A 21,647-nucleotide genomic window follows, 5' to 3' on the forward strand; every position below is an offset into this window, starting at 1 on the left:
CATTAAACTATCAAAAATATTTTAAAACTAAACTATATCATGGTAATGTCAGTATGATAGAACTTCCTCTCATATAAAACACAAATTGGCTCAACCATTTAAAAGAGCAATTAGGCAAATCATTTTTTAAGGAAGAAAATAATGTTTATAACTTTTGACCCAATAATTATCTTTCTAAAAATTTATCCTAAGAAAATAATTCAAAATAGGGAAAACACTAACCAGGCTAATAATAACTGCCTTTTCCTGAGTACACATATAGATTAAAGCAGATTCTTTATAGCAATGCACTTAATCCAGATAACACACTTTGAGTTAGGTACTATTTTCACTACACTGCAGATGAGAAAACTTCGTCTCAAAGAAAATAAGTAATTTGCTCAAAGTTGAACGTTGTTAAATGGTGAAACAAAAATTTAAAGCCTGGTATTTGTCATTCCAAAATCCATGTTCTTCCTTCTTGTCACATTGACTCTCAATATACATGTTCATTATGGTGCTATTTAGAATACTTCCAAACAGAACACAACCAAATTTCCAGTAACTTCTACCTAAAAGAATATTAATAAAGTCCAAGTCTTTTCAATAAATGGTGTTAGGGAAACTGAATATTCACATGCAGAAGAATGAAATTAAATGCTTATCTCACACCATCTACAAAAATCAACTCAAAATGCATGAAAGGCTTATATGTAAGACCCAAAATTATGAAACTACTAGAAGAAAACACACAAGAAAAGCTCCATGATCTTGGCCTGGGCAATAATTTTTTGGATATGACCCCAAAAACAAAGTTAACTAAAGCAAAAATAGACGGATTAGATCAAACTAAAAAGCTTTAACTTGAGGAAACAATCATCAGAGGAAAGAGACAACCTACAGAATGGGAGAAAATATTTGCAAACTATACATCTGACAAGGAATTAATATCCAAAATATATCAACAGGCTGGGCACAGAGGCTCACACCTGTGATCCCAACACTTTGCGAGACAAAGGTGGGTGAATCACTTAAGCCCAGGCCTAGATCACTTGAGACCAGCCTGGGCAACATGGCAAAACCCTGTCTCTACAAAAAATACAAAAATTAGCTGAGTGTGGTGGTGTGTGCCTGTAGTCCCAGCTACTAGAGGCTAAGGTGGGAGGAGCAATTGAGCCTGCAAGGTCAAGGAGGCTGTGAGCTGTAGTCACACCATTGCACTCCAGCCTAGGCAACAGAGCAAGACCTTGTCTCAAAAACAAAACAAAACAAACCAAAACCAGAACCAAAAACAAAAATATATAAAGAACTCAAACAACTCTATTGCAAGAAAACAAATAATCTGATTTAAAAATGAGCAAAGGTCCTGAATATGTATTTCTTTAAAAAAGACATACAAATGGCCAAGTACATGAAACAATGCTCAATATCACTAACCATCATGAAAATGCAAATTAAAACAATGAGATATTACCTCACACTTGTTAGATCTGGCCATGATCAAAGAGACAAAGGATAACAAATGGTGTTGAGGATGTGGGGAAAAGGGAACCCTGGCACACTGTTGGTGGGAATGTAAATTAGGACAGCCACTAGGGAAAAGAGTATGGAAGCTTCACCAAAAAATTAAAAATACAACTACCATATGATCCAGCAATCCCACTGCTAAGTATATATCCAAAGAAAATGAAATCAGTAGGTCAAAGAGATACCTGCACTCCCATGTTTACTGCAACATTATATACAATAGCCAAGATATAGAATCAATCTAAATATCCATCAATGGATGAATACAGTAAACATGGTATGTATACACAATGGAATACTATTTGGCTATAACAAAGAAGAAAATCCTGCCATTTATAACAATATGGATAAACCTGGAGGACATTAGGTTAAGTGAAATAAGCCAGACACAGAAGGCAAGTATTACATGATCTCACTCATACTTGGAATCCAAAAATGTTGACCTCACAGAACTAGAGTAGAACAGTAGCTATCAGGGAGGGAGACAGCTGAGGGGTGGGAAGCTGGGGAGATAGTGATCAAAAGATACAAAATTTCAGTTAGGAGGAATAAATTCCAGAGATCTACTGTACAACATGGTGACTGTAGTTAACAACAACGTATTGTATTCTTGAAAAATGCTAAGAGAATGGATGGTAAATGTTCTCCCCACAAAATGGTAACTTTGTGAGGTAATATATATGTTAATTTGCTAGATTTTGTCAATCCACAATGTTTATATACTTCAAAACATCATATCATATACAATAAATACACATAATTTCATCTGTCCTTTAAAAATATTTTTAATAACTTGAATTTAAAAATAAAATAGAGAAAAAATACTGTATTATAAAATTCAGAAACATTTTAAGATTATATATCAGAATGGAAATAAGATAAATGAGTTATCACATTATATGCACATTCATTACTATATAAAACATTAATAGGAAAAACACAAGAAGGATATTCATCACAATAAGGTGATAGGATTAGGCAAATACCTCTTTTTATCAATTTTCTGAATGATGGTTATTTATGTATGTATGTATTTTTAGACTCAGCGTCTCACTCTGTCACCCAGGCTGAAGTGCAGTGTGCGATTATGGTTCACTGCAGCCTTGAACTCCTGCCTCAGTCTCCTGGGTAGCCGGGACTACAGGCATGCACCACCGTGCCTGGCTACTTTTTCTGTTTTTTAGGAGATGTGATCTTGATATGTTGCCCAGGCTGGTCTTGAATTTTTGGCCTCAAGCGATCCTCCCTCATCACTGGGATTATAGGAAAAGCCACTGTACCCTGCTGGTTATATTTTTTGTTTTGTTTTGTTTTTTGAGATGGAGTCTTGCTCTTGTTGCCCAGGCTGGAGTGCAATGGCGGGATCTCGGCTCCCCACAACCTCCGCCTCCCAGGTTCAAGTGATTCTCCTGCCTCAGCCTCCCGAGTAGCTAGGATTAGAGGCATGCGTCACCATTCCTGGCTAATTTTGTATTTTTAGTAGAGACGGGGTTAAACTGCAGAGAAATAAACAGAGGCAATAAAGTACAGTGAAAAGAGCGTACTACAGGTTGAATATCTCTTATTTCAAACGGTTGGGACCGGAACTGTTTTAGATTTCAGAATTTTTTGGATTTTGGAATATCTGCAGAATACATACCGGCTGAGAATCCCTAATCTGAAAATCCAAAATCTGAAATCCTCCAATGAACATTTCCTTTGAGCGTCATGTTGCTACTCAAAAAGTTTCAGATTTTGTAAAATTCGAGATTTCAAATTTTCATATTAGGGATGCTCAACCTGTAAACTCTGAATTTGAATTCTGGTTTCAGCAATAACTAGCTGAATAACCTAGGAGAGCTACTTACTATCTCAAAGCCTCTGTTTCCTAATCTAAAAAATAAAGAGAAAAATACCTATTTATCAGGGTTAATATGAGAATCAAATGAAATGATCTATACTAAATATTTAATTAACCATTGAAGTGCTGTGTAAATGTTAGTTATTAAAACATATGGAATAAGGAGTGCCCTGGATTCTACATAAAAAGAGAAATCTAGATCCTAGATCTAGGTAATTTTATCCTGTGGTAAGTCCCACCCATTTTGAGGTTGTAACATGCCTTCAAGGCTGACAAACACAGCACTGTATATATTTTGGTTTTCATGTAAGAAGCTGAAGGTAAATTCACAGGTTTGCTCCTCATCATTGAACAAACCATTAATTAGTAAGCTTCCACCACATGCCAAGTACTGTATGCCTGGAAATCAGGCAATGCAGTAAGCTCCGGGGAACAACAGACAGAAAAGAATTATGTACAGACTGCTGCTGATAAACTGAGTGAATATACTTATGATTTTCTAATCCTTCCAAATATATTCCCTCTGGAATCAGCTGCAGATTGTGTTCGTTTCCTGAACACAATTTGAATTATATATTTGAATTATTCAAATTATTCAAAAAATAATTCAAGAAATCATTCTTCTCAATTGTAACAGAATGTTATCACTATGACTAAATCAGTGTATTTGACTTCAACCTAGTTTCACTGTCATGAATCATACCTGACTAGATAAAACCATGGATTATCAACAAGAAAGTGCAAAAGCAGAGCCTACTGAGAAATATTTTTGGACGTATCTTTAGATTAAAACACTAGAAAATATCACCTTGTTTTGAACTGTGGTTAGCTGTGATTTTAAGTGACACATCAAAGATCTATTTCCTCTTCAACATGAACAAAATTAATTCACTAGGCCTTATTCTTTATAAATTAAAATTTAATTGTAAACATGGTAACAATATATGAATATCAATGTCTTATCTTGATGAAACGCTATTCTTTTATCCACCTGTTAATGTACAAACTCTACATTTCCTAAGCTGTAATACAACCAGCCCTCCATATCTATGAGTTCCACATCCAGGGATTCAAGCAACTACAGACTTTTTTCTTGTCATTAGTCCCTAAGCAATACTGTCTAACAACTATTTACATAGCATTTACATTGCATTACATATCATAAGTAATCTACAGACTATTTTAAATATACAGGAGGATGTGCATAAGTTATTTGCAAATACTACATAATTTTGTATCAGAGACTTGAGCTTCTACAGATTTTGGTATCCACAGGGCCCTGGAAATAATTCCCCACAGATACCAAGGGACTAATATACTTTTTTCAATGTATTGTTTGTACTTCCTCGGAAGAATCCTAGGTGACCGTAACTAGAGGCATTTGAGGTGTATGGCCCTACAAAGAACAGCCACTGCTGCTCATGTAGGGGTGATAAAAATGTAATCTCTTAGAAGAATGATATATCACTTTTCTCTTTTATGCTACATTTTTTTATGATCATTAAATATGCATTTTATTTATTATTTGATTTGGCTTCAATTTTATATACCAAGGGACAATTGTAGTAACTTTTTTCATGTAGGTGTACAATATCTAGGATGGAGTAAAAATAAAGATGAGAAGTGATCTGACATACTCCAATAACCCAGGAATGTTGGCTGCTCTCTCTTCTTTTTTCTTACTCCCTTACTCTCATCCTAAATCCCCTAATCTAGAGAAAGGGAAGCTCCAGTCCTCACAGAGCAAGGGTTAAAATAAGATTACTTACAACAATACACTAAAACAAGAACATCCTACTTCGTAGCACAGCGGGAAAAAAAAATGGCTCATAGAAAAAAAAATGATAGCAACTGAAAACAGACACTGTGGAACCAGACAGTCTAGCCCTTGCAACCTTCGTCAAGTTTTTAATCTACTTGAGCCTTAGTTTCCTCAACAGTAAGATGCCAATAAATGGAAATGTTTTTCTACTATGAGTGAAGTTTGGAGTAGAAGACATAGGTTCAAGTTCCAGTTACATCCCCTAATTATATGACACCAGGAAATTAACATGACGACTGTGAGCCCCAATTTCTTCATATGCAAAAAATGGATGAAAATATCAGCTTTATCTTCTTCATACTTAGGGGGATCCAAGTCAAAAAAAGATTTCTATAAAAATCCTTTCTACTCTGTAAAGAGTTTTACAGCTATAAGATAGTTTTACTGATAAAATAATAGTGGTAGAAAGCAAAATCTAATGGGAAAAAAAATTTATATAACGATGGTGTGCCCATAAATTCCTAGAGGAATAAGAAAGAATGGGGCAGTGTTCATTAATATTCAATCTATTGGTTATAATTTTCTGGCAATGACCTAAAAAAAACAGCATTATATCATGAGGAAGAAAGATTATGATAACCACTGCAAATTAAGCAAAAAGAAAGTCAAAAGCAACATTACTTGCCATATATAACTCCTTATTGACGCCAAGATACTTTCCATTACCACATCCAATATCGGCCACTATCGAACCACTTGGCAAAGCCTTCAAAAACTCCACAATGTGCGGCCAAGGGGTATGTCTCGTGCTGCTGAAGTGTCCAGCAATCTCTTCATAAACTTGATGGACGTACTCTTGCTCCAGCCGTGAGGCTTCTTTATCACTCTCTGGAAATGAGGGAGGAGTCTCTTTCCTCTGGCTATCACAGACCAAAGGGTAACCTTAATGAAAAACAAAGCAATACACACCTTTCCTTTTTTAATCAGAATAACTCATACGGTATCAAGTTTTCATAAATGAAAAAAAAATCAGTGCAAATTTGGTGGGTAGATAGACTCCGATTTATCCGTTAAAAGGAAAAGTTCTTCCCTAATAATTCTAATATAAAAAGAATGGGGAAAATCCATTTACAACAATACATGACTACAATTCTGCATCTGCCTTAGTGATTATGCCTATTTAGTCTCAAGATTAAATACAGTTATATATAGATTTAATTTTGAGATTAAAAGTCCTCTTATTCAGAAAAGCATCTTAATAGGTCTGGCCTAACTGGGAAAAATTTAGCTAAATTAACCTTGGTAGGTAAAGGAGATAGGAGTTATGGGCACCGTAGGGCTCTCAGAAGAACAAGACCTGGGGGCAAAGTGTCATTTGGTAATAACCACAAGCATTTACTGAACACCATTTGAAGCGGTTTCTAAGCATTGCCTCAATTCTCACAGTAATGCAATGAGATAGGTACCATGACATCCACTTACAGATGACAAAACTGAAGCACAAAGAAGCTAAGACCATTCCTAAAGACAGAGGTACTAAGTCATACAGCCACGAATTGAACCCAGGCAGTGTAGACTCCAGAGCCCACATTCTCAATGACTACACTATGTTGCCTGCTTCAGTAGAATAAGCAAATCCCAGGGAGAACACCACCAAGCAGAGCTGATGACAGAGGAAATTTAGAATACACTGTCTCAAATTAATTTTGAAGTTGTTCCCTGTTCTCTGTAATAATGTCTAACACTCACTTTAAATCTTTGCTTGTTCCATGCTATAGTAAGAACAGAGGTTCTTCAAAAAATTAGAAATAGGGGACTACCTACCTTCAGGCCCCCTCTCACACAGAACCCATTCAGGTTCAATCCCCTCTTGTATTAGAGCTGTTCTGTCACTCAATAAAACCCTTCTCTGCCTTGCTCAAAAAAAAATAAAAAATAAGTACTATCTTATAAACCAGTAATCCCAGTATGGGTTATATAGCCAAAGAAAATGAAATTAGTGTGTCAGAAAGACATCTGCACTCACATGTTTACTGCAACATTACTCACAACAGCCAAGGCATGGACTCAAAGTGCCTATCGGTGAATGAATGGAAAAAGAAAATATGGTACACATACACAACAGAATACTATTCTGCCACAAACAGAAGGAAATCTTGCCATTCACAACACGGATAAACCTGGAGGATATTATGTTAAGTGAAATAAGTCATACAGAGAAGACAAATACTACACAATCTCACTCATACATGGAATCTAAAAAAAGCTGATCTCACAGAATAGAGAGTGGTAGAATGGTGGTTACCAGGGGCTGGGGCATTTGGGGGTGGAAGCTGGGAAGATGCTAATAAAAGGATACAAAATTTCAGTTAGATAGAATAAGTCCCAGGGATCTAGTGTAAAACATGGTGACTATAGTTAATAATAATATATTGTATTCTTGAAAATCACTATGAGAATACCTTGGTTTTTTGTTTTTTTTTTTGAGACAGAGTCTCGCTCTGTCACCCAGGCTGGAGTGCAGTGGCATGATATCAGCTCACTGCAACCTCCGCCTCCCAGGTTCAAGCGATTCTCCTGCCTCAGCCTCCCGAGTAGCTGGGATTACAAGCGTGTGCCACCAAGCCTGGCTAATTTTTGTATTTTTAGTACAGACAGGGTTTCACCATGTTGGCCAGGCTGGTCTGGAACTCCTGACCTCAGGTAATCCGCCCGCTTTGGCCTCCCAAAGTGCTGGGATTACAGGCGTGAGCCATCACGCCCAGCCGAGAATAAATTTTTAAGTGTTCTCATCACAAAAAAGTATAAGTATGTGAAGTAATACATGTTAATTAGCTCAATTGAGCCATTCTACAATATATACATTTTATATATTTTAAAACATCATGTTGTACATGATAAACATGTATAATTTGGGGGGTTTTCTGTTGCTGTTTTTTTGTTTTGAGACAGGGTCTTGCTCTGTCACCCAGGCTGCAGTGATGTGGCGTGATCATAGCTCACTGCAGCCTCGAACTCCTAGACTCACACAATCCTCCCGCCTCAGCTTTCCTAGTAGGTAGGACCACAGGCACACACCACCATGCCTGTCTAAATTTTGATTTTATTTTTTTGTGGAGAGTGGGTCTTGCTATGTTGTCCAAGCTGATTTTGAACTCCTGGCCTCAAGCAATTCTCCTGCCTCAGCCTCCCAAACTGCTGGGATTACAGGCATGAGCCACTATGTCGGCCACAATTATTTTTCATCTTAAAAAAAAAAATCTATAAACTGAATCCCCAATAACACTTTCTTACATTTAATAAATGCCCATGACAGACATTTGCATAAGAAAACTAGCTTGTGTCTCCAACTACACTTTAAGTTCCTTAAGAACAGGAGACATGCTTTATTTTTCTATACCATGTAACTCACTATCTGCAATGTTCGATATTCATCAAATAATAAATGAACATTTAAAATTTAACTTTTAAAATTTGATTTTTAAGCCTTCAAGGACACCTTTAGTAAAATAGTTATTTTGAGCTTCACTAACATCAAGATATAAAATATAGAAATTTCAAGTTTTTTAAAAGGATAACATTTTGTAGATATTGTAAGAGTTTTGAAGTAAATTTTTAACATTATGACTAAATCCAAAAGCTATTGGTAGATACCACCCATAATTAAAACCCCCAAAGATATAAAAAGGATTTTATTATCCCGATCATTACAAAACAGTATTTACAAAATGCAAGAGGGGTCTGTTAATTGAGTCAAAGAAATCCAGAACATGACGTACTTGTATAGACAATTCAAAATAGCATCCTCTTGACAAGTTTTTGAACAGTTTTTATTCCCTTCTGAGTTTTCAAATTGACTAAAACATAAACTATTGCTTATCTCCCTAGAGTTATGTACTATAGGACAATTTGTCATCTCCAATTTCCCTCTTGGATTAATAAGAAATAATTTAGAATCTTGACAAACTATTCCCAACAATACCCATTTTTAAACAAGTAATATTGTGTTGGCCTCCAATTGTAGCACTCTTAACTGTTACTTCAATAAGGAAAATATTTATTGGGCACCCAACTCAAGTACTAAGTTTGGAAAAAATGAAAATGATAAGATGCAGACCCTGCCTTCAAAGAATGTAAACTCTAATGAGGGTGGTTAAGAAAAGTGCATGATGGCCGGGCGCGGTGGCTCACGCCTGTAATCCCAGCACTTTGGGAGGCCGAGGCAGGTGGATCACGAGGTCAAGAGATCGAGACCATCCTGACTAACACGGTGAAACCCCATCTCTACTAAAAAATACAAAAAACTTAGCCGGGCATGGTGACGGGTGCCTGTAGTCTCAGCTACTCGGGAGGCTGAGGCAAGAGAATGGCGTGAACCCAGGAGGTGGAACTTGCAGTGAGCCGAGATTGCGCCACTGCGCTCCAGCCTGGGCGACACAGCGAGATTCCATCTCAAAAAAAAAAATAAAGAAAGAAAGAAAAGTGCATGATCTATTGAGGGATTCAACTTCTTCCTGGGTTAGTCTTGGGAGGGTGCATGTGTCCAGGAATTTATCCATCTCTTCTAGATTTTCTAGTTTATTTGCGTAGAGGTATTTATAGTATTCTCCGATGGTAGTTTGTGTTTCTGTGGGATCGATGGTGATATCTCCCTTTATCTTTTTTTTTTTTGCTTTTATATATATATATTTTTTAATTTTACTTTAAGTTCTAGGGTACATGTGCACAACGTGCAGGTTTGTTACATATGTACACATGTGTCATGTTGGTGTGCTGCACCCATTAACTCATCATTTACATTAGGTATATCTCCTAATGCTATCCCTCCCCCCGCCCCCAACCCCATGACAGGCCCTGGTGTGTGATGTTCCCCACCTGGTGTCCAAGTGTTCTCATGGTTCAGTTCCCACCTATGAGTGACAACATGCAGTGTTTGGTTTTTTTTCCTTGCAATAGTTTGCTCAGAATGATGGTTTCCAGCTTCATCCATGTCCCTACAAAGGACATGAACTCATTCCTTTTTTATGGCTGCATAGTATTCCATGGTGTATATGTGCCACATTTTCTTAACCCAGTCTATCATGGATGGACATTTGGGTTGTTTCCAAGTCTTTGCTACTGTGAATAGTGCCACAATAAACATACGTGTGCATGTGTCTTTATAGCAGCATGATTTATAATCCTTTGGGTATATACCCAGTAATAGGATGGCTGGGTCAAATGGTATTTCTAGTTCTACAACCTTGCAGAATTGCCACACTGTCTTCCACAATGGTTGAATTAGTTTACAGTCCCACCAACAGTGTAAAAGTGTTCCTATGTCTCTCCTTTATCATTTTTTATTGCGTCTATTTGATTCTTCTCTCTTTTCTGCTGTATTAGTCTTGCTAGCAGTCTATCAATTTTGTTGATCTTTTAAAAAACACCGGCTCCTGGATTCATTGATTTTTTTCAAGGGTTTTATGTGTCTCTATCTCCTTCAGTTCTGCTCTGATCTTAGTTATTTCTTGCCTTCTGCTAGCTTTTGAATGTGTTTGCTCTTGCTTCTCTAGTTCTTTTAATTGTGATGTTACGGTGTCAATTTTAGATCTTTCCTACTTTCTCCTGTGGGCATTTAGTGCTATAAATTTCCCTCTACACACTGCTTTAAATGTGTCCCAGAGATTCTGGTATGTTTTGTCTTTGTTCTCATTGGTTTCAAAGAACATCTTTATTTCTGCCTTCATTTCGTTATGTACCCAGTAGTCATTCAGGAGCAGGTTGTTCAGTTTCCATGTAGTTGAGTGGTTTTGAGGGAGTTTCTCAATACTGACTTCTAGTTTGATTGCACTGTGGTCTGGGGGACAGTTTGTTATAATTTCTGTTCTTTTACATTTGCTGAGGAGTGCTTTACTTCCAACTATGTGGTCAGTTTTAGAATAAGTGCGACGTGGTGCTGAGAAGAATGTATATTCTCTTGATTTGGGGTGGAGAGTTCTGTAGATGTCTATTAGGTCTGCTTGGTGCACAGCTGAGTTCAATTCCTGGATATCCCTGTTAACTTTCTGTCTCATTGATCTGTCTAATGTTGACAGTGGGGTGTTGAAGTCTCCCATTATTATGGTGTGGGAGTCTTAGTCTCTTTGTTGGTCTCTATAGACTTACTTTATGAATCTGACCAATAACAGGCTCTGAAATTGAGGCAATAATTAATAGCCTACAAACCAAAAAAGTCTAGGACCAGACAGATTCACAGCTGAATTCTACCAGAGGTACAAAGAGGAGCTGGTACCATTCCTTCTGAAACTATTCCAATCAATAGAAAAGGAGGGAATCCTCCCTAACTCATGAGGCCAGCATCATCCTGATACCAAAGCCTGGCACAGACACATACACAAAAAAGAGAATTTTAGACCAATATCCCTGATGAACATTGACGCAAAAATCCTCAACAAAATACGGGCAAACCGAATCCAGCAGCACATCACAAACCTTACGCACCACGATCAAGTTGGCTTCATCCCTGGGAGGCAAGGCTGGTTCAACATACGCATATCAATAAACATAATCCATCATATAAACAGCACCAAAGACAAAGACCATATGATTATCTCAATAGATGCAGAAAAGGCCTTCAATAAAATTCAACACTCCTTCATGCTAAAAACTCTCAAAAAATTCGGTATTGATGGGACGTATCTCAAAATAATAAGAGCTGTTTATGACAAACCCACAGCCAATATCATACTGAATGGGCAAAAACTGGAAGCATTCCCTTTGAAACCTGGCACAAGACAGGGATGCCCTCTCTCACCACTCCTATTCAACATAGTGTTGGAAGTTCTGGCCAGGGCAATCAGGCAGGAGAAAGAAATAAAAGGTATTCAATTAGGAAAAGAGGAAGTCAAATTGTCCCTGTTTGCAGATGACATGATTGTATATTTAGAAAACCCCATCGTCTCAACCCAAAATCTCCTTAAGCTGATAAGCAACTTCAGCAAAGTCTCAGGTTACAAAATCAATGTGCAAAAATCACAAGCATTCCTATACACAAATAACAGACAGAGAGCCAAATCATGAGTGAACTCCCATTCACAATTGCTTCAAAGAGAATAAAACACCTAGGAATCCAACTTACAAGGGATGTGAAGGACCTCTTCAAGGAGAACTACAAACCACTGCTCAACGAAATAAAAGAGGACACAAACAAATGGAAAAACATTCCATGCTCTGGATAGGAAGAAACAATATCGTGAAAATGGCCATACTGCCCAAGATAATTTATAGATTCAATGCCATCTCCATTAAGCCACCAATGACTTTCTTCACAGAATTGGAAAAAACTACTTTAAAGTTCATATGGAACCAAAAAAGAGACCACATTGCCAAGACAATCCTAAGTCAAAAGAACAAAGCTGGAGGCATCACGCTACCTGACTTTAAACTATACTACAAGGCTACAGTAACCAAAACAGCATGATCCTGGTACCAAAACAGAGATCTAGACCAATGGAACAGAACAGAGCCCTCAGAAATAATACCGCATATCTACAACCATCTGATCTTTGACAAACCTGACAAAAACAAGCAATTGGGAAAGGATTCCCTATTTAAAAAATGGTGCTGGGAAAACTGGCTAGCCATGTATAGAAAGCTGAAACTGGATCCCTTCCTTACACCTTATACAAAAATTAATTCAAGATGTATTAAAGACTTAAATGTTAGACCTAAAACCATAAAAACCCTTGAGGAAAACCTAGGCAGTACCATTCAGGACATAGGCATGGGCAAGGACTTCATGACTAAAACACCAAAAGCAATGGCAACGAAAGCCTAAATTGACAAATAGGAGCTAATTAAACTAAAGAGCTTCTGCACAGCAAAAGAAACTACACCAACATGGCACATGTATACATATGTAACAAACCTGCACGTTGTGCACATGAACCCAAGAACTTAAAGTATAATAATAAGTAAATAAATATATTTGATAAAGGAAAAAAAATGCATGAAAGTGCAATACAAGGCGAAATACAGGAAATGCAATTAGAGAGATTCAGAAAAAGCTCTCCTAGGTGTTGACAGGACCTTAAAGGACTTTTATATTAAATTGACTCCATTTTACAGAAGAGATAAGAGTATATACTTACTACAGTTACAGGGTGTTTGTCTCACTTTCCTAAATGTAAATGATGTTCGTAGTCCCCTCTTGCTTAAAGTTAAGTCTCCAACATCACTGGTGATAATTCCACTTTTATGATTCTCAGATGCTTGAACAGTATCAAATTTTCTGCATGTGATTCTAAAAGCAATAGTCAAAAAAATTTACTTAACATTGTATTAAAAATATTTCAGGCCTTTAAAAATGTTAAGTGAATAGAGAAAATCTAGAATAATTTATTACAAATATCTAATGGATTCTCTGAATTGTTAGACATTGCGGAAAAACAAGGAAATAAAAGTATTTAAGGAAATTATCTTCAAGACACTAATATTAAAAGAATGTACAACAAATTATTCCAGGGGGAAATAAAATAAACATTTAACTAACACCAATTCTAAAGAAAAAAAAAGGACAGCTGATGCCAAGAGGAAACAAATAGATGGTAAATTTAAATTCATGATCAGTAATATATTAAATGTAAAATTATTAAAAACTCCAATTAAAAACAAAGATTACTGGACTGGATTTTTAAAAATTAAAAACAACTACATGGTAATTACAAGTCCATAGTTTGGGATTATTATAAATAAAGCTTCTGTGAACATTCTTATACATATCATTTTTGGATATATAGATTTATTACTCTTGGGAAAATACCTAGGAGTCAAATTGGTGGGTTTTAACAGGTAATAAGGAGTGAAACTGGTGGGTGATAAGGTAAGAAACTTCTGGTTGTCCAAGGTAGTTGTACAATGTTACACTGCAACCAGCAACACATGAGAGAGTTCCAGGCTGGTTAACATTCTCACCAACACTTGGTATTTTCTGAGTTTTAAATTTTAGTCATTTTAGTGAGTAGCATGTGGTATAAAATTGCAGTTTTATTATTTATCTAATGACTAATGATGTTATACATCTCTTCATGTGCTTATTAGACATTCAGAGATCATTTTTTGATGAAGGATCTGTCCAACCCTTTTGCCCAATTGCTTGTTAGATACAGAATAATAAAGATATAGATGTAAGCATAAATACATAGCAGGTATTTTCTCCCCATGTGTGGCTGCCTTCTCATTGTCTCAATGGTATCTTTAGATGAGCAGAAGTTTTCAATTTTGATGAGTTCCAATTTATTATTTCTTAATAGTGTGTTATGAAATCTCTCTTTAAAAAAACTTTGGCTACCTCAAGCTTACAAAAATAGCTTTTTACAAAGTTTCTTTAGACCATTTCATAGTTTTTGCTTTTACATTTAAATCTATGATCTACCCTCAAATTAATTTTTGTGAATGGTATGAGATAGATTCAGGTTCATTTTATTTCCACACGGATATTCAGTTGTTCCAGCACCATCTGATGAAAAATTTCCTTTCCACATTTAATTACATTGGTATCTTTGGCAAAAATCAACTGACCTTGTATATGTGGAGTTATCTCTGGACCATACTCTGTCACCCTGATCTGTCTGTCTATCTGTACAACAATACTATTTTGACTATATAGCCGTATAGTAAGTCTTAAAAATCAAGCAGAATAAATCCCCTAACATTGTTTCAAGATTGTTTTGACAATCACATTTCCTTATATATTTTAGAATCAGTTTGTCAATTTTGACAAAAAAAAAAAAAAGCCTTCTGGAGTTTTGACTGGAATTACACTGTCTCCATAGATTTGGGGGACAACTGATGTATTAACCATATTAAGTTTCCTAGGGATAGCAATAATTTTCCTAGAATTTTCAGTCTATATGTGTTACATACCTTTTAAAAACTTATTCCTAGGACTCAGATCTTCTTGATTTACTCTAGGCAAGGTTATCTCTCTATGGAAATAGGCTTCATATTCACAGAAAATGTGCTAATCCTGAAGGATCTCAGCAAAATATATAAAATTGTAATTGTTTACTTAAGTTGTTGATACTTCTTTACTATAACAGCCAGGTGATCTGGAAAGAGAAATGTCGACCTAAAATGGATTTGATCCTAAAATGAAAAATATAATGTATTCCAATTCTCAACTTTCATTTTGTCATTGCTATATTTCACCCCATCTGTTGTAAGAAACAGAATTCTCAGGCTAATTGCTTTTTAAACAACACCCCAATAAATTAATTCTGAGTACTGGAAAGGAAATATTTATGAGTCTTGATGCTATTTTAAGTAACATTTTTATTTCATCTTCTAAAAATTAATTTCTAAATATTGACCTTGTATGCCACTAAATTCACTTATTAGTTCTGGAACTTGTTTTGTAGATTCTCTAGGATTTTCTACATCCACAATAATGTAATCTACAAATAAAGAATTTTACTCCTTCCTTTCAAATATTTATGATTTTTAATTCTTTTTCTTGACTTCTAATACTGGCTAAGATATCCAATATAACATTAAATAGAAGAGGTATGAGCGGACATCCCTGACTTGTGCAATATCTTTGGAAAAAACGTCAATAAAATTCCATTAAGTATGATGTCAGCTGTTGGTTTTTCATAAATACCCTTTATTGCACTGAAGTTCCCTTCTTGTCCTAGTTTGCTGGGTTTTTATCATGAATGGGTACTAAATTTTGTCAAATATACTTTTTGCATCAATCAAGATGATTATGCCTTTTCTCCTTTATTCCTTTAATGTGATGAATTACATTGATTTCTGAAATGCTAAACCAACTGTGAAATACTGGTATAAACTCCGCTAGGTTATATTTTCTTTTTATATATATATTGCAAGATTTGACTTTCTAATGTTCTGTTATGGATTTTCTCATCTCTGTTATGAGAGATGTGGGTTTGTAATTTTCTTTTACTTAATGTCTTTCACATGTTTTGATGCCAAGGGTAATTAATGCCAGCCTCATAAAACAAGGTAGGAGAATGGCTCTTTTTAAAAAGCTTATGCTAAAGGCAATTTTTTAGAGGAAAAAAAAAGAAAGCAATCATTGCCCAAATTTGTATTACTTTTGTTTTAATAGCTACAAATGATTAAAACTACGGTATTGAACAAAGTCAATATATTTTAGAGGAATAAGTATCTTGAAGCTCTTGTTAGCAAACTAATTCCTCTTTTGAAGAGTAAGTCATTCTCTGTTACGGCCCTTTAAATCAATTACTTCACTCGCCTAAAGTGTAACTTTAGGCAAAGGCCAAGGAGTTCCTAACTGCTTTTCCAACAATCTCAAATGTTTAAGAACAGGTAATGCATGTGTTAAAGTAATGATTTACGTAAACATTGCTAAACATCTTTTTCCCCCTGCACTCAAATTATAATCAAATTGGGACAATATTCACTAAGAATATAAAAAGGGTTTTATAGATTCAAATAATAGTTCAATATAATATTAGAGACATCTCAAAGTAGTAGGAAACAACATAGACTTTAAAAGTTAAGATAAGGAATACATTATTTCAAGTTTATGTAGTCAGGAAAGCTTGATAAATTATGAAGGAAGTAAAAGAGCTATATGTTAACAGATACAGGGCGGGCAAAGGTGTGAAGGTTAGAAGGCACAGTGTAAGTTCAGAGAAAAGGGAGCAAGCAAATTTAGCCATAATATCATTGGTAAGAGCACAGATTCTGAAACCAGACTGCCAGGCTTCTGATCTTGGCTCTGAGACTTACTGCTTTGTGACTTTGTTACTTAACTTAGTAACTTTGTGACACGTTACTTAACTTGTTTATGCTCCAATTTCCTTCAAAAATAAGGACAAAACCATGGAACAAACTTCCCACTATGATTGTGTAAATTAAATGAGTTGATATATGTAAAGTTTTTAGAACAATTCCTGGCACAAGGAAAACGCTCCAGAAATAAGTTAAAAGGAGCATTCACATAACTTCATGAAATAATGCTTCCTGGGGCCAGTCAGATGGCATAAATAAACGAAACAGGTGAACCTGTTTAGAAATATATTGTTTATCATTAAACACATAGGATTAATCTTCATTTCAAAAAAGCAGTGTTCTATGCCATTTTTCTTGAAACATACATTCTCATTCAGGCTAGCTTTCCGTCTCCTTTTTTTTTTTTTTTTTTTTTGGAGACTGAGTCTCGCTCTGTCACCCAGGCTGGAGTGCAGTGATATGATCTTGGCTCACTACAACCTCCGCCTCCTGGGTTCAAGTGATTCTCCTGCCTCAGCCTCCCAAGTAGCTGGGACTACAGGTACACGCCACTATACCCGGCTAATTTTTGTATTTTTAGTAGAGATGGGGTTTCACCATATTGGCCAGGCTGGTCTCAAACTCCTGACGTTGTGATCCGCCCACCTTGGCCTCCCAAAGTGCTAGGATTACAGGTGTGAGCCACCGCACCCAGCCCTGTCTCCTACTTTTAATACAGACATAAGTTCAAGAAATATTCAATTTTCATTGAATAAGATAAAAACAGTAGTACAAGCACAGTGTTAATTGACAACTGATGCTCAGTCTTAGATCACGGAGTAACAGAAAGGGGTAGGAACTGTAGGGAACTAGAGAAGTAGGCCCCCACCTAAAGAATGCTAGTGATACATAGTTTCAAGTACTGCTGCCAAGCAATACTAAGGTTCAGTGTTGTCAGATCCTCTCAATTTTCAAGAGAGGCTGAAAATTCAAATTTTTATGTGAAAACTCCTAATTTTTATATGTAGAAAACTGAAAAAAATAAACTGCCACCATGTGGACAACTATTGCATCAGCTAAACAGAAAATACCTGACTAGTAAGTGTACCCCTGTGCTACCGGTCTTCCACCTTTGATTTAAGGTGTGACAGCTAGAATAGTAAATTTGAACTTGAACAAATTAAAGTTAGAGTGAGGTATCTGGAATTAAAATTACAGGGCAGTGTTAACTTTTTTCAATCCATGTCCCTCTACAATGCTTTCTAGTGCTTTTGTTTTTCAGCATAGAAATCAAAAAGTTTTATCAAGTTTTATCAAGTCAATACACTTACCATGTGGTAAGTGTATTAAATATGCTTTTCCAATCTATTCTCCTTTCCACCCAAAGATTCTGATAACATGTCAATGGTTGGTATATCATTTACATCTCTCTCTCTTTCTTGCCTCTGGTCTCCTTGCCTCCCTCCCTCCCTCTCTCCCCCATTTCCCCATCTGTCTCTCTTCCTAACACACACACACACACACACACACACACACACACACACACACACAGTGACATTACAGGCAATGTGTATCAATGGCAGCCTCAAAAATAATACTGAGGTTTTTTTCCCTAAAAATACTGTAGAGAATTCTGATTCCAGAGCAAAGATTAAAAATAAATATTACCTATAATCTAACTTTCCAGAGACAACTCTATTAACATTTAATAGCATAACATGCTTTCAGTAAGACAATAATGTGATCAAATGTTGTTTCAGGAAAATTAACCTGTACTATCACCAGAACAGATTAAAATATTTTCACAATATATACATGAAAAGTAATTTTCTAATTTTGTATTTGCTGTCGTTATAATATTACTCTTAAGAAGTTTAAACATTAGTGATAGCAAAAATGCTTGAACCCAGAAGAGAAAATGGCATCATTCTCAGAATTCTAAGAAGACCTGAAATTAACGGATCATATCATCATTTTTTTTTTCATTTTAAGTGCAAATATTTTAATGGCCATGAAAAAAAAATCACATAAATTTAAGCCCCAGTGCACAAAATCAGGTTATCATTTTTTAATGGCTCACATTTAGGACAGGTTACAAATTCATTTACATGTTCATTTCCTTGAATTTTTATAAAAATATGTCAGCTAAAAGCTCCAAAGCAGCACACAATTAATAAGTACAGAACTCAGCAGTATTTTAAGGGACAATATATGTATATTTCAGCAGTGTAATGGTCTCTCCTCAAAAGGCTAAAGATGTATCCCTAACAGAAGCACATACTCATTTCTTTAGATTTTGATTAAATCAAACAAACTCAAATTGCAGGGCATTCTACAACACAATTGGCCTCCTTAAAAGAGTCAGCGTCATTAAGAACAAAGAAAAGTTGAGAAACTGTTTCAAATAAAAGACTAAACAGAATTAACAAGATTTAAACATAACGTGGGATCACAGACTGAATCCTGGATCAGAAAGAATGCTTAAAGCACTATAACGTACAACTAGCAATATTTGAATATGGATTGTATAAGAGTACAATAAGAGTATTTTATCAATGTTGAATTTCCTGAATTTGAGCACTGCACTGTGGTTTTATAGAACAGAGGTTGGCCAACTTTTTCTGTAAAGGGCCAGAGAGTGAATATTTTAGGCACTGAGGGCCACATGTAGTCTCTGTCAAACATTCCTCATTGTTTTTTTGTTTTACAGCCTTTAAAAATGTAAAAACCATTCACAGCTCAAGAGCTGTACAAAAACAGCCTGAGAGTTGAATGTGGCCCACTAGCCATAGCTTGCCAATCCCTGACATACGCAATGTCCTTGTTCTTAGGAAATACACAATGAAGCATGGAAGAGTAAGCCATAATGTCTATAACTTACTCTAAAATGATTCAGTAAAAATGATAATGATAACATATGTGAGAGAGAAATAAAAAATGTTCCAAATATTCAAAATTAGTAAATGCAGGTGAAAGGCAAAGGGAGTTCACTGTACTATGCTTGCAAGTTTGCTATAAATTAAAATTTTTTTCCAAATGAAAAGGTAATGTTTAACAAAAACAAAACTAGACAGATGCCCCTAGGAGTTTTGAACCCAGAAGCCTCGATCTGCAGGCACAGGGCATGGTCCCTGTGGCTCAGACACAGAAGAATGAGAAGTCTCATAAAGTAAAAAGAATCCTGTCATATTTCAATACATACCCATGGGTCCAAAGGTATCTAGATTCTCCTGTCATCACCAGCAAACTCCGACGAGGCAACATAACTGGCACTGCAGTACCATCTGGGTGCTTAAAATCCATGACAATCTTGAAGCAAAGATAAAAGCATAATGATCAATCCAAAGTTTCATATACTCCAAGGATAAGAATGATTAACAGAGTTTGGCTATTTTTCTAGGCTAACAGAGATTAAAACATAATAATGCTTGTAGAAAAGCATAGCACAGTGGTTCTCAAATTTTACTGTACATGAGAATCAACTGAATGACAAAAAAAATGGTATTTCATCCACAGAGATTCAGAATCAGCAGGTCTGGAGTAAGGCTCAGAAATCTACATATCTAATAATCACCCCATGAAATTATGAAGCAGGTGGTCTCAGGATACACCATAGAAAACAGCAGAGTAGAGGTCAAACACAGGGACTTTGGAGCTGAAACACTAATATCCTGACTCTTCCATTTATTAATCACGTGACACAGGACAAGTCATTTAACCCCACTCTGCTTCTCAACTCTTACAGTATTTTACATAAATTATATAGACAATTATAAAAATAATCACATATAATCCATTAGATTATATGAGATTTTGCACCTTTAAAGTAATGTAACATACTGGGATTAGAGGCTGATTAATAAAGAGACAATAAAAAAAAAAAAAACAGGGACATTTTCAGCAACTTTTCCTAAGTTATGCTCAAATATTATTCTGAATAGCAACCTATAAGGATAAAATATCCAAGAAAATGCTTGTGTCCTAGGAACCCATCAAAAACCAAATACTTCAGTCTAAAAATAGCAGCAGCTGACAAATATGAATTAAAAAGGCTTACTACAGGGCTGAAAACTATTCTTTTAAGTGAACAAATCAATCCATTTGAAAAATAGATATGACAACTAACTGTAAGTAGGATGAAAAGAATTTAGCATAGTACCTTCCTTAATGGTAAACCTGCACAGTACCCGGTACAAAGTAAACATTCCATAAATGTTAGCTACTATTACTATTAATAGTAATATTGGATCAAATGAGATAATACACATGAAAATTCTCTGTAAACTATAGTTTTCTTCCTTTCTAACCTATCCTTCCAATCTAAGTATGGAAAATAAAGTAAGGTGATAAGAGTTTAATTTCCTAACAGTTATCTGTTCCAAATGTCTACATATAATTCCATATAGTCATACCCTGAAAGCATTCGAAACACCAGAGATTAATTCTGAAGTTTTTAGGGATGAAGTGTATTGAGACTTGCAACTTTCTTAAAATGTATACATAAAAGATGGACCAATAAACAGACAGAGGGATGAGAAGATGGTTAGATTTGGTAAAGCAAGTATATTAAAATGTTAATTGTAGAATCTAGGTAGTAGATAAAGAAGTATTTACTGTACAATTCTTCAACTTTTCTGTATGAAAATATTCATAATTGGCTGGGCGTGGTGGCTCACACCTGTAATCCCAGCACTTTGGGAGGCCGAGGTGGGCAGATCACTTGATGTCAGGAGTTTGAGACCAGCCTGGCCAACATGGAGATACCCTGTCTCTACTAAAAATACAAAAAATTAGCTGGGC

The 21,647-nt window shown here is 35.7% G+C and overlaps 1 protein-coding gene across 14 annotated transcripts in view; it reads right to left on the reverse strand.

Moving 5' to 3' along the window:
• Positions 1-21,647, reverse strand: part of ALKBH8 (alkB homolog 8, tRNA methyltransferase) — a 66,287-nt gene that overhangs the window by 13,036 nt on the left and 31,604 nt on the right. For 9 of the 14 annotated variants that reach the window (XM_005579521.4, XM_005579517.4, XM_005579520.4 and 6 more), the window contains 3 exons: positions 20,050-20,156; positions 13,238-13,389; positions 5,794-6,050 (listed from right to left, as the gene is read on the reverse strand). In XM_005579521.4, coding sequence (XP_005579578.2) covers positions 5,794-6,050; positions 13,238-13,389; positions 20,050-20,156 — 516 coding nt within the window. Of the gene's footprint in view, positions 1-5,793; positions 6,051-13,237; positions 13,390-15,011; positions 15,197-20,049; positions 20,157-21,647 lie in introns of those variants that run through there. The other 5 variants (XR_012423670.1, XR_012423669.1, XR_012423668.1 and 2 more) reach the window with 2 other exon arrangements.

This window comes from Macaca fascicularis, chromosome 14 (assembly GCF_037993035.2).
Source record: "Macaca fascicularis isolate 582-1 chromosome 14, T2T-MFA8v1.1".
In the NCBI taxonomy this organism is placed as follows: Eukaryota; Metazoa; Chordata; class Mammalia; order Primates; family Cercopithecidae; genus Macaca; species Macaca fascicularis.